The sequence below is a fragment of the Alnus glutinosa genome, chromosome 5 (assembly GCF_958979055.1).
Source record: "Alnus glutinosa chromosome 5, dhAlnGlut1.1, whole genome shotgun sequence".
NCBI lineage: Eukaryota > Viridiplantae > Streptophyta > Magnoliopsida > Fagales > Betulaceae > Alnus > Alnus glutinosa.
Window position 1 is genome coordinate 25,418,636 of NC_084890.1, and position 22,170 is coordinate 25,440,805.

Genomic DNA, 22,170 nt, shown 5'->3' on the forward strand with positions numbered 1-22,170 from the left:
AAACAAAAAAGATTACAGCAAATTATAACCCAAAACAAGGGATTCTCAAAAATCTCGATACAATAAGTTGACAATTTAGATATAGAAATGACTAGAAAATACTTGCAGCAAATGTGGTAGACGAACTAGGCTAGTTGTCCAATGAAACGTAGCTGCGCTGCTAAAGAAAAACACAAAGAGACAATGTTAAAGTAAAATCACATAAAACCCACTCACAAAATTTTCAAAATACTAATCGAAATCTGCAAATATTTCCTCTACGAAAATCTCAAACAAATCTGCAAACAGACCGAGAGAAACTTTCACGTGGGCACTGGGCGTCGTCGGCGTGGGCGTGCCACTGGGCGAGTGGGCGTGGGCGTGGGCGTCGATCGGAGATTCAGAAAAAGAGAAGAAGCAAGAAGAAGAGAAGAGAAGAGTAGTGGAGAGGGAGAGGAAGAGGCGACAACGTGCTATGAAGTGTGAAGAGTGGAGAAGAGTGAATCACTAGGTTAGAATGACTTGGGAAAAAGAGTGGGTAAAAAATATTCGTGCTATGGACAAGAATGGAGAAGGGACTGTAACCAAACACAAATTGTCTTCTTCAACAAATAGCATTCGTAAAATAAAAATTTCACTTCACTCTTGAACTTTCGTCACATTTACAACTTCTTAAAGTTAAAAAACTTTCAATTTAGTATATTTATCTTTCAATTATTTTCAATTCCACCCATTCATTAAGATTTTCTGTTAAGTCTTAATTGACGAATGTCAAAATTTATAAAGAACCATCATTTTTTTATGAAAAAAAAAATTGTAAGAATTTAGAAGTTGATCAGGATTTAACGAAATTTATAAAAATACTCACGTCCGAATCTTTGAAAAAAAAAATTATAATTTAAAAAAAAATGAGTATTCTAGAAATTTTGACAGGATTTAACAGAAAATCTTAACGGAATAGTGGAATTGAAAAGATGGATACACTAAATTAAAAGTTTTTGAAATTTAGAAATGAAATGACAAATGTGATAAAAGTTCAAGAGGGTTAAGTAAAGTTTTTCCTTATTTTTATATTTTCTTAGATAAAAATATAAAAATAATTGAAAAAGTATAAAATTATATACTTTTCTATTTGTGTTCCGAGAGATTGGGTTTGAGGGGTGGCTCAGGGATAAGTATAAAATTATGTAAACAAATTTTAATTAGACTTATTTAATTAAATTAAATAGGTCAAATTTTTTTTATCTAAACTTATTAATTTCGTGTTAAATTTATTTTAAATTCGCATATAGTGTCAAAAATTTACTCCAATTTACTCAGCTAAATTTGCTACCCAAACAATATCTTGTCAATTGTCAATTGTCAAGGTCTCCGTCCCTTTTTTCAACTTAAACAATTATACTTAGCTTTGAAGATTGTAGGTTATAGCCATTGACTTGCCCATAATGGGTATTGTTTTTCCTTTAAAAATCATATTCCCCTTCATTTCTTGAGAGACTTTATGCAAATGTGTAGATAATTAATTAATACAGAATAGACTCGATCCATGAGATCATCAATTCGTTGTGTTATTATCCGCTTGTTTAGTTCTCCCTATGATTAAGGCAAACGAAATGGCGTCCTTGCCCCATCATGCTAAGGACTTTAACTGATAAACTATCTCAAGGCCATAATTGTCTTTTTCCTCTCTTTTATTTTTTAAGTACTATAGAGAAAACCAAAACATTATGGAACTAAAAAAGAGGAAGAGATTTCCTTTCCAAAACAGGAAAGAAATGAACAGAGCTAAAAGATAGAGTGAGAATGCAGTTAGATGTCGCTGTCCAATTTGCCATATTATGGGTACAGAAATCACTATGACAAACCGATTCTCACAATTCATCCATGAGTCCATATTTTGATCCACTAACCTAAATGGACAAAAAATCAGCACCCAAGCAGCTCATTGTCATCTAAAGTTGCAGCACTGAGCCCGACCCCTTGCCAATTTGTCCCAAAGACAGATCATCTGCCTTGGGGATTGATAATGTGCAGTGAAATTGTTTTCCATTCACCCATACTGACAAAATTTCAAGTTGTGGGAGTACTGGACGGCCGCCATGGAACCGTTAAATTGCTCAACCCACATTCCCATGCTTACATCCTCCATCTTGAAGAGCTGCCACCAAACACAAACAGCATTTTTCAGTCATAACCTGCTGAGGAGGCAGGCTGGAGGGAAGACAGATTGAATAAATAATGAAACTAACCCTTAGGCTTCGATTACCATGTTGAGAGACAACATATTTAGCAATATCACTGGAAATTATATATCCGGGCCCATTGGCATAAGGAGGATATACTTCTTCTGGCCACTCCTGTTACATTACAGGATTCCTTCAGATACAGGAACAATGCAAAGAGAATGAAACAGCTCTAATATAATCCTACTTATACGATGAGAAGAAATTATTTCTCTTCCCTTTTATGATCCTACTTCCAAAGCAATCAAATGTATCAGACTTCCAAAATTATCTGATTGATGAAAGGAGCTCTTGGAGAAATCAAAAACCCAAGAGACAGAACCAAGTTCAAATTGAATTGCAAACCATAGCAGGCAACAAGTTCAAATTTACACAAATGCAACCCCACTAACATACCTCATATGTGACTGCCCATTTTCCACTTCGGAGAGGGCGATGCAAAAGGTTGAGATTGCCCATATAAAGGGACGTATTAGGAGAGATGCCTCTTTTAGGACAGTGTCCACCCTAACGAAGGTGTCATCATCACATTTCATTATGTATCCAGTGGTCACATTCTGAACCTGCATGGAGGATGTTTGGAACATTTGAGGGATAGAATACAACCCAGAATGGGATCCAACAAAACTGAAGTTCCAAGGCTGACATTTTCAAGGACAATATTTGAGAAGAATTCCTTATCCAAAATTAACTGGTTATCCAAAAATAAAAAAAAATCATGTTAGACTTAGATAGGACCATGATCCCCTATCCAAAATGAGACTACAGCTTTGGTAAATCATCATTAAACGCCCCCAAAGCAAGTAATGCGCCCATTAACATTAACATGCAACATATTACGTCCACTAGTAATCAGATCTTCCCAAACCCATAAATGAACATAATAGAAAATAGCCAAGGGTTGCCAGCACATCCAACTCCCCATCAACAGACACATTTTTTGATTCAGCCAACTTCTATCAACTAAGTAAAATTCATCCTGCTAATTTTTAAATGTAGCCCATATATGCTTCAAATTAACTAGTTATGCATGCCAAGAGAGCTTTATAAGAACAAAAGACAAAAGTATGATATACATAAGATGACAGAGAACATTTTCAAGCAAAGAATTAGAGATCACTACAGCTGAATTGATGTATTTAAACTACTGTTGGAAGGTCTTACATAATATCCAAATTACCAGCTACTTGCAAACTGGAAAGACAACGTCTCATTCTACTATCCAAAGTGATTTTGATCAGCAGCACTCATAACTTTAGTAAAATAAACCACCCACAAAAAGCTCAAAAATCAGAAAAACCAAACAAATTTTAGGTTCAAGGCAAGTACTTAATTCTCTCTGCATATTCTTATCAGTAGATCAAAACAATCATACCAAACATTGAATTGAAGAGGAAGAAGAAGAAAATGAATCAATGTATTTTAACCAGAGAAACAAACACACGCAACAACAACAGTGGCCAAGCAGTAGTGTTGCTAGCAATCATGGTAAAGAACATAAACATTCCCACTTGACAGTGATTCTTGATGGTGGAAAAACCGTGCATGTATTTGTACTAGGGGCAACTTCTGTGGGAACAACACATTTCTCAATTTTCGCCTTTTAAAACCTTTTCAAAATTGCTATCAAGGCCGAGCAATTCACTAGCCCTATAACTCCTCGCCGCCAAAACCCGCCAACCCAATTGATCCAATCTAATCAGGTTCATCCACGTACTCCTATAGGAAACTGATGCCCAAGCGATCAACTTCCCAAGATCCTTCGTCCTCACCCGCCTTTCCCTCGCCACAATTCGGGCATCCCGAAACGGTGCTGCACACTTGTCCCTCGCAAACCCAATACACTTCTCCTTCGCCGCCAAGACACAACCCTCCATTTCTCGCTCCTCGTACTTCTCGCGCCCGCTCAGATCCATCGCCCTCGGGCAAACCATAGCACGCCACCAGGGGATTTTGCACTTGTTGGACGCAGCGATGGCGCATCCAACTCTCGCACCATGCTCGCACTGGTCCACGAGCTTGGACTCACAGGCTTTGAGCGCGGAGGCCCAAACTTGGGGGTCCCGAAACGCGAGCACATACGGCCCGGCCAACGGGTCGTCCGATGGGCCGTCCAGAATGGGTCCACGGAGCAAGGGCACCGGGGGGTCAAATGTGGTCACTGTTGAGGCGGCAGAATACTCCAATGATGCGGTTTCCATTTGTTCAGATTTGTTCTTAATTTATGGATTAATTGGCGTTAGTTTCTACGAAACTTTGTAAAATTGATCCATCACAAACAGATAAAAAATGTCGTAAATCAAACAAAATCAAGACAAGACCATGTTAGAAAGCATTATCTATTTTCCCAAAACTGCTTATTCTAGCACCACTATGAATTCTCCTTGCAACCAAAGCTTATATGCTGAGGAGGGATGGTCGGATTCAAGAAATTGAGGTAGTGAGGGTTTTCAAACTCATGAAGAAACTTGGAAAAGAACGAATTTATGTAGATGAGTGCGGGGCAGGGCGGGTCTTACGGTTTTTGCATATCTAATTCCGCAAGCCGGCTTGAAAAGCTCGGTTACATGAATGTTTAAACTGTGTCCCTCAATTTTATTACTGGATCCGTAGTATCGGCTAGTTGTCCACTGGATCGTAGATGCGCTGCTAAAGAAAAACACAAAGACAATGTTAAAGTAAAATCACATAAAACCCACTCGCAGAATTTTCAAAATACTAATCGAAATATGCAAATATTTCCACTACAAAAATCGCAAACAAATCTGCAAACAAATCTACAAACAGACCGCGAGAACCTTTCACGTGGGCATTGCCGCACTGGGCGTCGTGGGCGTGGCACTGGGCAAGTGGGCGACGTGGGCATGGATCGGAGATTCAGAAGAGAAGAAGAAGGAAAGAAGAAGAGAAGAGAAATGGAGAAGAAGAGGCGACAGCCTGCTGTGAAGTGTGAAGAGCGGAGAAGACTAGAGATGAGTGAATCATGAGGTCGGAATAAAGTGCGTTTAATATTATTTTTCCTTTTTTTTTAATATATATATAATAATAATAATAAAACCCGATTTTTTAAAATGCTATAATCGGTAACCGCAATTGAATACTCAGTTATTCGGTTGCGATTATTTTCTAAAGATGGTAGCTCCTTTGGACAAGAGGAAATGCTACACATCCTAAAATTTTTCTACAAAATTTGATTCTTAAATAATGTGTCACAATCTCATGTAATCTATTATTTTGAGAAATATGTCAAATCATTTAAAAAAAAAAAATTGAAAGAAAATTTTAAGAAATCTAGAATTTCCCTCAGGCAAAATAGGGTGGCCAAACTACCGCAAGGCACATTCGTTCTCATGATTCATTTTTACTCCAAATTTGATCTAAATACTAGCTAACCTGGCATGCACAATAATCATTTGCTGTTTTACTTTGAGTGGCGTAACAAACATCATAAAACTTTTGTAACGAGTTGGAGGTGTGATTGATCAATCATGAACAGTTTCTACGAAACTTTGCAAAATTGATCCATCACAAATAGATAAAAAAATGTCATAAACCAAACAAAATCAAGACAAGGCCATGTTAGAAAGCTTACCTATTCTCCCAAAACTGCTTATTCTAGCAAAGCTATGAATTCTCCTTGCAACCAAAGCTGTTGTTTGTCCATCCGCCGTGCTCTTCATCCTTGGCTTAAACCAGTACATGATGTTCAAAGACCTAATAGATTGAGGAGAGAAGTCACAAGGAAAAAGTACATGATGGTAAAAAGGGTGGAGTAGGGTAAACAGGAGAGTTATCTAGAATAACTTGGGGAAAAGAGGGGGTAAAAAATGATATTTGTACATACGTTGTGCATGGGTGTTACACCTATTGTAAATGCGTATAATGTGTATACAAGATGAGTGTGCAAATCACACAACTCAAAAAATATTTGTGCTGCAGACAAGAATGGAGAAGGGCATGTAAAAAGAGCACCGATAAAATAAAATAAAATAAAAATAAAAATTCACTCCACTCCTAAACTTTTATCACATTTACAATTACCTTTTAGGCTTCAAAAACTCTCAATTTAATATATTCTTTTTTTTTTTTTTCAATTTCACCAATCCGTTAGAATTTTTCATTAATCTTAACCGACGAATGTCAAAATTTTCAAAATATTCCTCATTTTTTTTATAGAAGAAAAAAAATTAAAAAAATTTAGACGTTGGTCAGGATTTAACGAAATTCACAAAAATATCTACGTCCGAATATTTGAAAATTTTTAATTTTTTTTTTTAAAAAAACATGAGCATTTTAAAAATTTTGACAAAATTTAATAGAAAATCATCACAGAATAGTGAAACTGAAAAACAAAAATTGAAAGATAAATACACTAAATTGAGAGTTTTTTAAGTTTAGAAAAGAAATTACAAATGTGATGAAAGTTCAGGAGCGTTAAGTGAAGTTTTTCTTTAATTTTATATTTCTTTAGATGAATTTAAAATCACCATCAACCTTAAAGATAATATTTATTAAATTTTTATATAAAAATGATTTTAAAAGCTGCATAAAATATTTGTTGGAGTGCGTAGCAAAAATCTCAAGATCCAAAAACAACATGCAAAACGCATGACTATTAAAGCAAGCGAAGTCGTCGTAACAAGAATAACGTTCAGAAGAAAAAACATGAATTTTGCAGAGGATATACCAAGACATAAAGACAACTCAATCAGACAATTTGATTCTCATAATTTATTTTTTTATGCTATAATGTGTTATAATTATTAGAGAGGTACTAGTTTTTTTTTTCCCAATTGAGACCTTCATGGGAACATATTCATCCTATTGAAAGACATAAAATGGTCTGGTCCATCCATAAAAGAGAAATAAACAAATTTCAAAAAAAGAGAACACTACAAACATCATTCAAAATCCAATAACCTGTTAGTGAAAAATGAATATATTGAGACCATGTAAATATATAACACATCATGCTTTGGTAAAGTCATTGCAAACTGATTCTCACAATTCATCCATGAGTCCATATTTTGATCCACAAACCTAAATGGACAAAAAATCAGCACCCAAGATGGGTGAAAAATACAAAGTGGGGGTGGGGGAAGAGAGGAGGAAGTTGAGCTCAATCTAATTTTACGAGCAGCTCATTGTCATCTAAAGTTGTAGCAATGAGCCCGACCCCTCGCCAATTTGTCCCAAAGACAGATCATCTGCCTTGGGGATTGATAATGTGCAGTGAAATAGTTTTCCATGCACCCATGCTGACAAAATTTCCAGTTGTGGGAGTACTGGACGGCCGCCATGGAACCGTTAAATTGCTCGACCCACATTCTCATGCTTACATCCTCCATCTTGAAGAGCTGCCACAAAAAACAAACAGTATTTTTCAGTTATAACCTGCTGAGGAGGCAGGCTGGAGGGAAGGCAGATTGAACAAATAATGAAACTAACCCTGAGGCTTCGATTGCCATGTTGAGAGACAACATATTTAGCAATATCACTGGAAATTATATATCCAGGCCCATTGGCATAATGAGGATATACTTCTTCTGGCCACTCATGTTACACATTACAGGATTCCTTCAGATATAGGAACAATTCAAAGAGAATCAAACAGCTCTTATATAAACAAAAACTAAAAAGAGACAAACTTCTCAAATTAGTAGAAAACATGACAATAAGAAGCCCGAGATACGATGAGAAGAAATTATTTCTCTTCCTTTCTATGATCCTACTTCCAAGCAATCAAATGTATCAGACTTCCAAAATTATCTGATTTATGAAAGGAGCTCTTGGAGAAATCAAAAACCCAAGAGACAGAACCAAGTTCAAATAGAATTGCAAACTATAGCAGGCAACAAGTTCAAATTTACACAAATGCAACCCCACTAACATACCTCATATGTGACTGCCCATTTTCCACTTCGGAGAGGGCGATGCAAGAGATTGAGATTGCCCATATGAAGGGACCTATTAGGAGAGATACCCTCAATTTCTTTCAGGACGGTGTTCACTGTAACGAACGTGTCATCATCACATTTCATTATGTATGCAGTGGTCACATTCTGAACCTGCATGGAGGATGTTGGGACATTTGAGGGATAGAATACAACTCAACATGGGATCCAACAAAACTGAAGTTCCAAGACTGACATTTTCAAGGACAATATTTGAGAAGAATTCCTAATTAAAATAAGAGTTTAATGAAAGACTAATAAATTATAAAACACAAACTCACCCCAAACTCACAGATAGCAAAAGTTTTGAGAACAACAAGCTCATAGCAATCCATAAAGGGCAAAATCACAATATCACCAAAGTAAGCCGCCTCCTTTTTCAGCACTGCATTCACCTCCTTCCTTGGATTCTGCATGTCAATTTTGAAACAATTAAGAACACCAAATAAACAAAAACTCATTCATAATCCAATGAATGACAGAAAATACTTAGAACGGGAAAATGAAAGAGAAACACATATACAACAGCCAGTGAAGAATGTCAGAAGAAATATAAACAGGCACACACATACGTGGCATATATCGCGGGACTTTGTTAGCTAATATGCATGTCATACATCAATGTAGAAGTCCATATTTCCGAATTCCAAGAATCATAAGGACAACAAAGAAACTTGTCTATTGGATTGGAGTACATACAGTAACTTTGATATTCATATAAATAGCCTCATACGTACCACATGCAAGGAGATAGATTTCATGTCATATGCTCACAGAGGTCAACAAGCCTTGCACGATTCCTCAAAGTCATTAATTCCCGAAATCAAATATTGCTATAACTCTGACTAGTAATAACCCAACCCTCAGTTCTTTGAACCAAGGTTGGCAACGCTGATCCTCAACAATTCTGACATCTCAGAAGTCATTATCTTCAGACAATTTCGACAAATATAAAAACTTATCTGATTTCTCTAGATGGTATTTTATAATTCCCATTTAATTCATCATGCCATCTAACAGTTCCTTTCCAATATCTTGATGACTTAATTTCTTGTCATAAAAAACCCAATCTCTCCATCTCATTTACACATACTTGATGAACAATCAGAGTTTCAAACTAGCATTCTTCATAATGTTGCTCTTTGGTATGTATTTCCCATCATTCTGATCGAAATGATGCAGTTACGTGACCTTCAAGAGAAAGAGAGAATATGAAAGATTACGAGAACTCAACCCTAGAGTCGCTGGCTTTTCTATTTGTATATATTATCAATGATGCAGAATTACAGGATTTCCCTCCGTTCTATATAACACACTAACGAATCATTAATAACTCTATATGTCAAGCATGTCAATATCACCAGGTTCTGTTCCTTTAACTCGTGGAATTGATCCTGGAAGCTAACTCTATCAACCCATAAATCTTGACACCATAGTTGAATTCATGGTAATGATAAATGCAGAATCCTTTTTGACAAAATGAAACTGCTACAGTTGAACACTTGATAAGAGACATTTGCATCCAAGTTGTATCTTGCTCTCGCATATATAAAAAAAAGCAAAAATATAGAAAAGTTTATTGCACTCACTAAAGCAAATTTGTCAGTGAAAATGAAGCGGAGAGGTAGCATTCATAAGAAAATTGCAAGGATTAGATACTTCCATTCAAAAAACAAATATATTTGGCTTTTGTGCCCCTTTTGTCGCTTAGTTTTGGCAATTTTCTTGTTTTTTTTTTTGCTTTCTAGTTAGGTGCTTTCTCTTGTATATTTTCAGTGTACTTAAGGGCACCTTACGCTTCTAATAAAATCAGTTTATTACTTATAAAAAAAATAAAAATAAACAATTATATGACATCTGCATATTCACATTAATCATGAATGATCCTATAGTGTTGACGGCAAAAAAGAAAGAGAGAACACGAAAAGATTGTGAGAGCTCAATGCTAAATTGGCTGGCTTCTCTATTTATGCATTTTATTAATGATGTAAAATTACAAGATTGCCATTCCTTACATATAAAACTCAACACTTCCCCTCAATATAGAGCATGGATGTCTATTATGACTAGCTTATTACACACACACGCACACATATATACAAAAAGAGATCCTTACTCGGAATCTCTATGAATACATCTCCTAACCAATCAAAATGTTATCAAGTAAAAACTTGTGTTCACATAACCATATCTCGGATAAAGTGACAGTCCATCTAGGTATAATGCGTCCAAACTAAAAGCTTAAGCCAAAGGGAGGGTAGGCCCGACAAGTACATAAACCCATACCAAAGTCCACATGTGACCAATGTAAGACTCTCTAACACCTCTTTCCAAGCCTTAAACACACAAACACGTGTGGAATATAGGAACCAAAAAACAAAGAAATGAACCAGTCTCTGATACCATGAGGTTTTGCTAGATAAGAGAAATAGAGTATGAAAAGATTGTGAAAGTACAACTTTAGAGAAGCTGGCTTCTATATAGGTGTGTATATACATATATACACACATACACTCAACGATGCAAAAATACAAGATTGCCCTTCCTTATATTACTCTAATAGGTACATCAACGATTGGTCTTCTCTATATGCTCATCAAAATGCAATTTTGCACCTATAGACCACAAACATTTTATGCATGCATTTGACAATGTTCAGAACCGGACTATACATTTATGTTTCATACAGACTTCTCTGCTTTGCCACTATCTATTATATTCTTAATAGGTTAGGTATCAATATTATCATTGAAAACTCTCATATTCAAGCATGTCAATAGGGCCACCTTCTATTCCTTAAACTCATATGGAATTGATCCTGGAAGCTAACTCATCAACCCATAAATTTTGACACCATATTTGGATGCATGCTAATGATCACTGCAGAAGCCTTACCAATGCAACAAAGAATGGAACTACTACATTTGAAGACTTGATAGCAGTAGCTTGCATCCAAGTTTTTCTAACAGCCATGCGTTCAGCAAAGTGATTAGTAGCAGATAGCACTCCAACAAAGACCTGAATCTTTCTCTTGGGTGTAGGATGGGTTTTCCACTTGTCTGAAAATTCCAATACTCGTTGAGGTGAGAAACTCGGATGAGAAGTAGGGAGAGACGTAGCATAAACTGAATGAACATCCACGTCTCCTTTAATTGCTAGTCCTGTTGCATCTTCAAGAGTAAACTCCTGAAGGTACAGCAAAGCATTTCTGGGTTCAATACAGGATTTATTGAAATAAAAAAAACTATGTGGAAATGCCAGAAATTTGAACGATAAAAGTATTATTATAACAACTATAGCTATAGGAGCATGCTCCCACAAAATCTACAGATCAACAACTAACAAGGACTAGGAATGCCCAGTGGAAATGTAAATTTATAAAAAGAGAAGGGAAAGTCATAAATCAAGTTCAAGAAGTAAAATAGAAGCCATGAAGCACAACACCACAAACAAAACTGCAAGTTCTCCTCACTTTGACCCGGACCTTCTTTAGATCTCCTGGGCAAGCATTCTCCATTCATGTAGGAGAGGTAGCAAACAGATGTCATCAGTAGTAAACTTCAAAAAAATTTCCACATTACTTACTGTCCTATACGGAAATGAAGTCAGATGCCGACCCCCATCATTGATATGGTACCCATCAACACCAGCACGCAGGGTCAGGATAAACAGTCCGCCCTCCACAAAAGGAAATGGCCAGGTCACCTCTGGCTTCCGCTGACACCCTATAAATCGCTTAAACCATGAGGTTGTCTTGGACTCTTTTGAGTCTACAAATATCATTCCGCATCCATTTTTCGCATCTTCCATGTCCATCAACTGCCAAATACATAGATAAGAAACACCTTCATGCTCAAATGTTAATATAAAGTTGAGAGAATTGGAAGGAAAGAAAATAAAAATATAAGTCAAACCACATCACAATCAACCAGACCATAGATAAATAACTAAAAGTTTATTTTCAATGGAGCATAAAAGAATTTCCTGTCCTTCCCATAAAATTCACGGCATTAGTGCATAGCATGGTCAGGACGGTTCAGAAACAGTCAGCAAGTACTAGAGAAACAAACTAAGATTTGAAAGATTTACAAGAAAAGGTGAGAAAGATTCAAGTGACACAGTGCATTAACAGGGGCTCGCAGAGGTTAAGCCTGGAATACCAAAATTTCAACCAATACAGCAAGCTACTGAAGTTGATTGGAAAATGGCAACTAAGGCTACAGAAAACATAATTGTTCAGACAGTGTATTTATGGTGCTTCACAGTAAATTTAAACAAAGATTATTGAATCACACTCAAAGCATGTTAACGGAGTTATTTGGCTATTTAAACTGCCACCAAACAAACTCAATATAGTGAAATTCAAAGAAAGTAGGTCATTTATAGTAACAAACCCAATGTTAAGCCCAAGGAAGAAACAGGATCAGTAAGACCATTCAAATGATGCTGCCCCAATTGAATACCATGTTAGAGACCACTAATACCAACTAGTGTATAAACCCCTATCAGGCTTGACACATAAACCATATTAGTCCAAATTGGTACACACACCAATACACTAAGACGCACCATTGATGTCAAGAATCTCATCAGCACAGAACAATGACAAAGCAGACATCAGCCTGGTATGTAATTACCTGAATTTGGCAGCTCATATGTCACTCAAAGAAAGAAAAAGTTGCAATTAATATGCTAAGTTATCAAGGCTCATGCTTTTATTCCATCTGAACCAAGTTCATAAGTCTGAAGTCAACTTCATTGTAGAAAAAGAGATAAGAAATAATGGTGAATTGAAAATTTGACGCTTAACAGACAGGTTATCCCTAAAAAGGTCAACAGAACCTTTTTTTTTTTGATAAGTAAGAAGATTTTATTAAAAAGCATGCGGCGCCCCTAAGTACACCGGGAGTATGCACAAGAACCACCAAAGCCAGCCCACAAAACAGATCTTATCAAAAAAAAAAAAGGTCAATAAGCTCCAACTCGAATGGCACTTCTTTCTTCCATAAGAACAAGGAGGAGGATGTGTCATTTATCAATTGAAAAAAAAAAAAAAAAATGAAGAAGAGAGGTAGATTAAGTCTAGGTCTAAATAAGTTTTACAAAAGCTGAGTTCATAATCCCTTTATTGGGCATCTTGGTGTGTTCTTGCACTGTTTCAGGACAGCAAGCTTGCCTTATATCCTCTTATTTGCAGTTCTATCATTTTGTTTAAATTTTGATCAACTAGTTTTCTGTTAAAGGCACCACCAGCAGCCCTTTGGGCAGCATAATATGTTCATGCTATAATTTTTTGGGTCTGCCTCCAACTCACCTCCTCCATGAGAGTAGATCTCTCTAACTCAATCACAACCTCAGCCTTCTTTATTTTCTCCCCAACGCCTGAGGCCCTCTCTTCTTCAATGACATCAAAAACACGTAACTCTTCTAGAAGGATCCTCTTCTTCCTATCTACATTGCCAAACACCCCCTCGCTCAATTTCTTCAAATCAAGTTTCAAAGCCTTAAGCTTTCAAGAGGGGGATATGCGCTTATGTAACATTTGTAATTAGCATTGATAGACTTGATGTGTGTGACACCAGACCTTAGTTAGCTAACCTAAATTAATGGATCAACTGAGATTCACATGAGAAATTAAAACTTTCAGCATGCTCGCACAAAAATAAAAAATTGCCATGTGACATTTAGTGCATATTTTTGCTTGATAGTTCATAGTTTTCATAAAAGTTTTTATTTTATTTTATGATTTTGGTTTTAAAATAGAATTTTAAAGTCTCATAATTCTGGAGACTTTAGAGGGTTTTTTTTTTTTTTTTGGTTTATTCTTCCCAGATATTACTAAGCTGCATGCTTCAACTAGGGTTTCTGGTTTTTACTTGCATATATCTCCAATGGTGTTCTAAAATATCTACAAAACAGCAACAATACAATCATCCTTATCATTATTCAGAAACAAATCATGTAAACTGCACAATAAATATTCATCGTTTTCTTCCATGAAAATTTTCACAGGAAGGGCAAATTTCCCTCCACGAAAATAATAACAAAAAAGATCACACAAGTACTAAATTAACAGTAGATGGAATCTCCAGACCCAGAATTTTGAAAATTTGCTCTCGCTCGATTTTAGTTGTGGATATGTACATAACCCAGCATTCACCATCTCCAAAAATAAGGTGTTATTTCTCCAACAAATCTCATCTTTCAAGAAGAAAAAAAGACTAATTTTGTGTTTCTAACTTTCAAGAAGAAAAGAAGAAATTCATACTTGTAAATCATTTGTGTTTCTAACTTTCTATTGCATATCACTTGATTGTAAAACTAATTTTGATTATATAAAAAAACTTTCTATTTCTATATATGCACACCTGCAAATGTTTTTATTAATGCGTTTTGGGGATTTTTATTATTTTTTGTGGTTTGAAAAAGTGTCATGATTTAATATAAGTGTGAAAATTATTTTTGAAAAATGTTTTTTAGTGAAGTCTACCAAAAAAAAAAAAAAAGAGGCACATCTTGGCATTTTTATCTTTGACATTTGTAACAAATGTCAAGTTGATCTTTTCTATTGTGGCGTATTGTTGAAAATTATCAGTTAACAAAAAAATCATTCCTGGTGTTTTACAATGTGCCAAGAATGTTCAATTTCTTGGCATTTCATTTTATTTGCCAGGAAAATTGAAAAAAAAAATAACAAATAAAAAATTCTGGCATTATGGCGACGGCATGATGAGGTCAGGAGACAAATCCTTCCTGACGTCTTAGAAACAATAGGTGATATTTGCGTTTAAAAAGTAAATCTTTCAAACAATGGTGTAAAGAAAAGTGTAATAAATATCTCTGGCTTATTACCTTTAGAAGAAATACTTCCATCAATCAGGTTACAAAACACCCAATATTTATCCAAGTCTAGAGACTCCTCCGACTTATATTTTGTTTGAAAACATAAAATGGAGCTATGGCTCAAAACAAGGGTAAACAATCATACAAATCTTAGTTTAATAAAGTATCAAAAGCAAAAAAATAAAAATAAATAAACACATAAAGAGATTGTACAAAGTTCCAAGGAACAAAAAGCCCTGTGCAGCTTAACAATCAAACAAAAACGTGCTACATATAGAAGATAACTTACATCCATCTCAAGTTCCAACAATGATGGAGCCGCCTCCAAAAAAGCAGAGGTCAGGTCCAGCAGGATTTTTCTAAATCTTACACCTAATAGCTTCAATTGCTTTAGTCTAGCTAGTAAATGTGGTTAAGTGCTTAGATATTAAATCAACCTGAAAGACAATGGAAAGAAATGATTAACTAGAGACATGATGTTAAAAAATGATGACAAAAAGCTCAACTAAAATTTTTCCTGTGGCAATACCTGGACATACGGAGTGCACAATAATAAAGTCTCAACTAGAAAAGTCTTTTGCAAGTGAGCCAAGGACGTATGTCATTTGAGTTCTAGGATCAGACTGCATAGTTCTACAATGAGACTGCAAAGTCATACATAGTCTAACAAGTTGTGCACTATTCTTTAACAAGACCTGCCCAAACATCTTTGCGTCGTACTCAATTGATGCAATACTTATGCCATCATGAATTTCAACTTTTTCTAAAGGCTTGCAACAAATATCCTCAAGTGTCTCAGCCTGAGAAACCAACATCCACTAGATAATTTCAAACGAAATGGACAAGGGCATTCGCTTATACTAAACCATTCTAAAGATGGGCAACTAGTCAAAATGTTATCCACATTCTCTTGATTTAAACTTGTCTTTTTCAATGAGAGGGATGAAAGAGAGTCCAAGCCATTGAAATTTGCTAGAATACTCAAGCTGCAAAAATTCAAAGACAAATGTTTTTTCTTTGACTTTTTCCCTGCTTGAGCAAATAGCCAATATGGAAATTTATAGAGCTCATGATACAAGTCTGACAAATGATCGTCTGCCAGGTTGATGTCAAGCTTTTGAACTTGCATATCAATTGCAAATTGAATCCATCGATCAACGTCGCAACCATGATCACTACCCAACGGATACTCAACCCTAAAGGAATCTACCTTTTTGCCGACATAGAGTTCTAGAATATGATTTGCCCATCTAACAAATCTTCCCTTTTGCTTCTGTTTCCACCAAGTATGCTGCCTTTTGAAATGGTTCAAGTCTAAAAAATGTCCAGGCATGTTTTTGGCATCTAGCTCAAGGTTAGAAGAGGTCCTCCAAGGGTATCTCCATCTTTTTGAAAGGATGCTAGTAGTGGCAGCTTCCCTCAATGAGATTATTGATATTATAGAAGAAAGAATGTCCACCGGCAATCTACCAGTCATATCGGCCACCGGGGCAGTGCCAATCTATGTGCACCCAAAATAACATTAACAAAATTAACTCTTGTGCATGCCAAGATTCCAAAGTAAAAGTAAGCCTTTGTTGGTAATAGAGATAAAACAATTTAGGGTGTTTATTTAATATAGTATGAATACATAGAAATATATCTAAAACTTAAACTTACACCAAGCAATGTCTAGGGCTGAGATTGGGGCCACTTAAGTCTGGAAATTTGGTTTGTTGGCAACCGTTCCACCATTATCTTGTCAATCTGATAATAAAGAGCAATGAAGCTCTCGATTAGTTGGCATTGCTATAATATGAATCAATTAGGTTCTAAGAAGACAATAATAAAAATCATAATGAGACAAACAACAACAAAGATAATAACAGGATAATAACGTTCCAAGGGTCTTATGATGACTTGGGTAGATCAATGAATATCCTGACTATAAGTAGATGAAGGTTTGTAAAGAAAGAAGACATTCTTTGGCTACAAGAGAGAACAAAACCAGTGTCAGATACATGTGATTTTAAAAATGAAAATAATATTAAATATATGCCTACTTTTTTTTTTTACTAGTTGGGATGGCACACGCAATGCACGTGCTTGGTTCCCTGTGTTATGTATCACTATAATTGTTAAGATTATAATTTTAATATCATACATATATTATATTATAGAATGGATTTAATATCTAGATTATTGAACAAGTATATATTGATTTTTCTTAACAAATAAAGTAAAAAACTATAATATTAAGTAAATATGATATACCAAAAGAAAACGGAAGAGATTTAATTTAGATAGCACACATGTTGTCAATTCAAACCAAATTGTAACAACCTATAGGTACATACAATTGTAATTCCATCAAATGTTTCTTCATTATAATGCATAATGAACCTTGAAAAGCAATGAAGTTTAGTGTAAACCATGTTGCCATGAATAGCAAAACTTAAAAGGCATACATGCATGAATTATCACCTCAATAGCATATCTATTTTTATATTTCCCTTTCAACGGTCCTAATAACCTGTACATAAACACTACCAAAGCAGTCTTAAAAGACATCAATTCCGTAGCTCCATACCTGATGTATCTCTTTTTGGTTTGACATGTTGGATTATATTTGTGACAACCACTAAAGGAGTAAGCATTGCCTCTTAATGCTTTTATTACCAATTAAGGACTTCATTTTCTTTTTAGGGGGGCATGAATGACGATTTCATAGACCATGTTCTTCTCTCGAAACCACCACCAACCTGCATGTGCAACAACTCTGGTGAAGACCCACGGGTGTACTCCCTTATAGCTTGTGAACCAAACGCCATGCCAGTAGTATTAAATATCTGTTAACCAAACCGAAACAATAAATCAATTTGCTAAAATAGTCACGGTTCTTGGGAAAAAAAAAAAAAAGAGAGGATATTTCCATCAATCTGTCTGTATTTGTTTTCTTTTTTTCTCCCTAGCCTAAAGAGGCATGCCCTTATCTTAAATTCCAAAAAGCTCTGCTATCAAATATTGAAACTATCATCATTCATAATAATGAAACAATTATCAATTAGACATATACATTAGTTTTCAATCTACTAAAATAAAATTAAAAATAAATAAATAAATAAACCTCCATTTCCTTGAAACAGTAAAAAAAAAATCATTCGGGGAACTTGCAAAAGAAGCAACATGTCCATTTAAAGCAGATGTAGTTGGTGCCTTGTTCATCCACAGTATACAATTGTTCTCTTTTTGTGCAAAGTTAGTAACTTGGTAGTAAAAATCAAGGGGCAAAAGAAAAATGAGCAATAATACGTAATTCAATAAACCAAATGCAATAAATGCAAAAATACGCAGATATTCAACAATATAGTTAGGACTTACATCTTTAGAAGGAATCATGACATTTTCATCAAATCGGAGTAGAATTGATGATAAATATTAGGATAGAAAAAGAGAAATAAAAATGAAGTTTACTATCATATGATTGACTGCCAAAAATAGAGAAACAAATTAAAACCCAACCCTTTAGTACAGCAGACAATGAATTTCTACATTTAAAATGTAAGCGAAATTCTTTTATATAGTGACCTCTTGGTGTGCTGTACGTTTGAACTTCTCTATTTGCTTAGTTAAGCGAATCTTCTTCTGCACATACCTAAAAAGAAAAGAGAGTACATAATCAACAAAACAGAAGTTAAAAACACAGCTTTAAGCAAGTTACTGACTCTGGATAGGAAATCGCTCATACAATCAAACGCAGAAATCTTGAATACTTAGTTTTCCTTTCCTGGGAAGTCAATTCCCTCGATGTGAATTATGAATTATGATAACAGCGAATTCAATCATTATCAATCAAACAAATTTGTTTCCGGAACTGGGTTATTGAAAATTATCTTGTGGGTTGATTTGTTCTCAGCCAAAAAACAGTCAGCCTTCAATGTTCTAACTGATTAGAACCACATAATTAATTAATTAAATTAAATTAAAGAAACAAACTGGGTCAGAAGCTAGGGGAGCACAATATTACCAGCACCAAGCTGGAAATCATTTTGTAATTGCAATGAGGTAACCTTCTCAGGAATAAGAATATTCAGTAGCTAAGAGATCATTACCTTTCAACACTAAAATTACTCCATAATGGCCGCAAAGAGCCAAAGGGTCTCTTTTGATTATCCATAAAACTCTGTTAATAATAGTCTCCACAAATACTAAATCAAATCCTAAATTAAATGTCTAATGAAACAAAAGAAACAAGCAAAACGGATAATCCAAGTCATTAGCAAAAAAGTGGAGCTGTGTTTTTGTTTGGGGGGGTGGGGCAGAGTTACAAAATTTCTCTGAAACATATACGCAGTGAAGTTCAATCATTCTGCTCCACCCTATGGGTAATTGAATGCTTACAGCTGGTAATTACAAGTCGTTACAAATTTACAGCAATAAACAGTCCTGAACAGTATCTTAATAGCATACAACACGCATATAGATAATGAAATTGGCGCAGTGAAATATAACAAGCATATAGATAACAGAACCACATAACAGGAATAGTGATTGTCAATCAGAACTCTTCTGTTTCCTTCACACAAGATTGGTAATAATTTTACAAATATCCTAAAAAGTATTAACAAAACTTACATTGAAACTGGAGTTGGCTAAACAAGAACTTTATCAAGCTACAACAGTATCGGCAAAAGAAAAAGGAAAAAAAAAATGATCATTATTAATCGAGTGTGCCAAAGAACCAATTGCCAGTCCTAAGGACCCTCATTACAGATATTTAGAAGTCACGCAGTAAAAGAAAAGATTAAAACTAATTTATATTTCTTATCAAAAAAAAAAAAAAAAAACTAATTTATATTTGTAGAAATAATGTGCCTCATATAAAACCTATTGAGAATAACCTTTCAGGCTTAGAGAATTCCTATATGAAGGAGAACCCACGTGATTAAATGCTTAATGATCATAACATGTAAATTCCAATCAAATGCCACTTTCCAGGCTTCTTCCCTCTAGCTACATATGCATGCCAGATTTTGTTGAAGATACAAAATTGAAAGAAGAAAAAAATCAATTATTCTAGCACGTCATATATTATTTGGACACCAATTTTTCGGTAATATTACTAATGCCAAATGCTCAAACATTTGAATTAGTAATTACTTAGAAAATGAAATAGCAGCACATAGAATCTCAGTGCAATGACGTAAAAAATACTTGAAGAAAGCAAATCACAACTGTAAATACCTTCCCTCTAAAGCGAAACCATGGGCATGCCAATACCAGGAGGAGGTAATTTTGTCTGCATCTTCAGAGTGTTATGCATCGGACTGAGGGAGCTGGGTGTACGGTTCGGACAAGGGTACCTTAATACCAGGGCTCAAGGTACCTTTCTAGGGCTGCCACGTGGTTCTCCTAGGGGAACAGAATCGGATGTGGACACCAGCTGCATAAGGCTATTAGAGTCATTACGTTTATTTGTATGGGTCTTATTGTAATTTCCTGTATTACCTTTAATTTCCTAAGACAGTTTCAGGGTGTTCTGGAACGTGCTAAGTGGGTTGTAGAGAGCTAACTTAGTGGGTCAGTGGGTCAGTTAATCTTAATGGGTCAGTTGGGTCAGTTAATCTTAGTGGGTCAGTTATTATGTAGTGGGTTCGGCCATTACTCGCAGTTCCCGATTGCATTGTTGTGCTACATGATTTAAACTAGAGAAGTGGAAATGAATGATATCTTTTGGGAGGTTAATCATACTACCGTGTGTTTATGAGTTAAACCTGGAAGTGCTAAAACCTCTGAGCCGAGTGCTTAAGTGTGAAGGACTAGCCCCTCGAAGTGCTAATTTTACTTAAATAATAACAAGGCACGTAACAAGTGGTATCAGAGCCGCGTTTCTGCGACCATGACTGAAGGTACTCGTACATCTCAACTGGCGGAGGCTCTCACTAAGCTGAGAGAGGAGTGCAGAGCTGAGAGTCAGAAGTTAACCCAACTTTCTGATTCCTTCAGCACACAAAGTCAAAAGTTAACCCAACTTTCTGATTCTGTCAACATACAACAGGAGACTATCAACAAACTTCAAGCAGACAACAAGGCATTTCAAAGTCGAACGGAGGAGAATTTGCATGTGATTATGGAAGCATTGGCAATCAAAGCACCCGAACAGAATCATGGAGGGGTGATGGTACAGGGAGAAACAAGTGGGTAAAAGAGCCCCAACATACCTCCAATCACGGGAGAAGAAGGAATCATATCGAGATCAAGTGGTTCTTTTATTCCATCAGCCCCTGAGGGAGCAGAAATCAATCCCAAATCGGTCAACTTGGATTTCCCCAAGTTTGACGGAAACGACCCAAGTAATTGGGTTCTTAGTAATTACTTAGAAAATGAAATAGCAGTACATAGAATCTCAGTGCAATGACGTAAAAAATACTTGAAGAAAGCAAATCACAACTGTAAATACCTTCCCTCTAAAGCGAAACCATGGGCATGCCAATACCAGGAGGAGGTAATTTTGTCTGCATCTTCAGAGTGTTATTATAAAGACAAGAATATTTGTGTTTTAACTTGATGATATTTCATTGACGTTTATACATATTTATACATAGTTTACAAAAGACCGTTACAGTAGCAATCCCATAAAATTAGCTATGACTTAATTACAAAATATTTGAAATGATTATAGCTTGTTGCTAGCTTTCCTTTCTAGTGTAGCTTGATCTTCGGAGGTTTCCTTGTAATTTTGAATTGGTGTTGCGCGTGTCCTTTCCAGAAGATACTTGCCATGTTGAGCAGCAGGCTTGCTGTCATGGGCTGGTGCCGTGGCTGTGTGAGGAGTAGACAACGTGTGGAGAATGAGTGATAGCAGCTAATGTCTTAATATGCCCTCTCAATTGAAGCGGAATTTCCATGATGCTGAGATTGGCACGTAAGAGATTAAAACGATTGGACACAAGTGGTTTGGTGAAGATGTCAACCTTTTGGTCCTTGGTGGAAATGAAATGAACTACTAGATTTTTGGAGGCCACCTTATCACGGACAAAATGGAAGTCAATTTCGATATGTTTTGTACGTGCATGAAAGATGGGATTAGCCGTGAGATATGTAGCACCAAGATTATCACACCATAGAGTGGGTGGGGAGGCTAGAAAGACGCCAAGTTCCTTGAGGAGAGA

The 22,170-nt window shown here is 35.7% G+C and overlaps 1 protein-coding gene and 2 pseudogenes across 1 annotated transcript; all 3 read right to left on the reverse strand.

Moving 5' to 3' along the window:
• Positions 1-1,927: 1,927 nt before the first annotated feature.
• Positions 1,928-15,681, reverse strand: LOC133868431 (hydroxyproline O-galactosyltransferase GALT2-like; annotated as a pseudogene).
• On the reverse strand, positions 2,591-4,580 carry LOC133868136 (uncharacterized). The gene is made up of 2 exons (XM_062304955.1): positions 3,833-4,580; positions 2,591-2,785 (listed from the first exon to the last, which is right to left on the reverse strand). Exons 1-2 carry the CDS (start codon positions 4,421-4,423, stop codon positions 2,591-2,593), a joined length of 786 nt encoding a protein of 261 aa, XP_062160939.1. The 5' UTR covers positions 4,424-4,580.
• On the reverse strand, positions 15,415-17,615 carry LOC133869162 (putative F-box/LRR-repeat protein At3g42770; annotated as a pseudogene).
• Positions 17,616-22,170: the final 4,555 nt, after the last annotated feature.

Coding starts and splice junctions, on each gene's coding strand:
- LOC133868136 (XM_062304955.1), bottom strand. CDS start 4,423: ATGGAAACCGCATCATTGGAGTATTCTGCCGCCTCAACAGTGACCACA. Junction 2,786..3,832: donor TTGATAGCAATTTTGAAAAG/GTTTTAAAAGGC, acceptor TCCTCCATGCAG/GTTCAGAATGTGACCACTGG.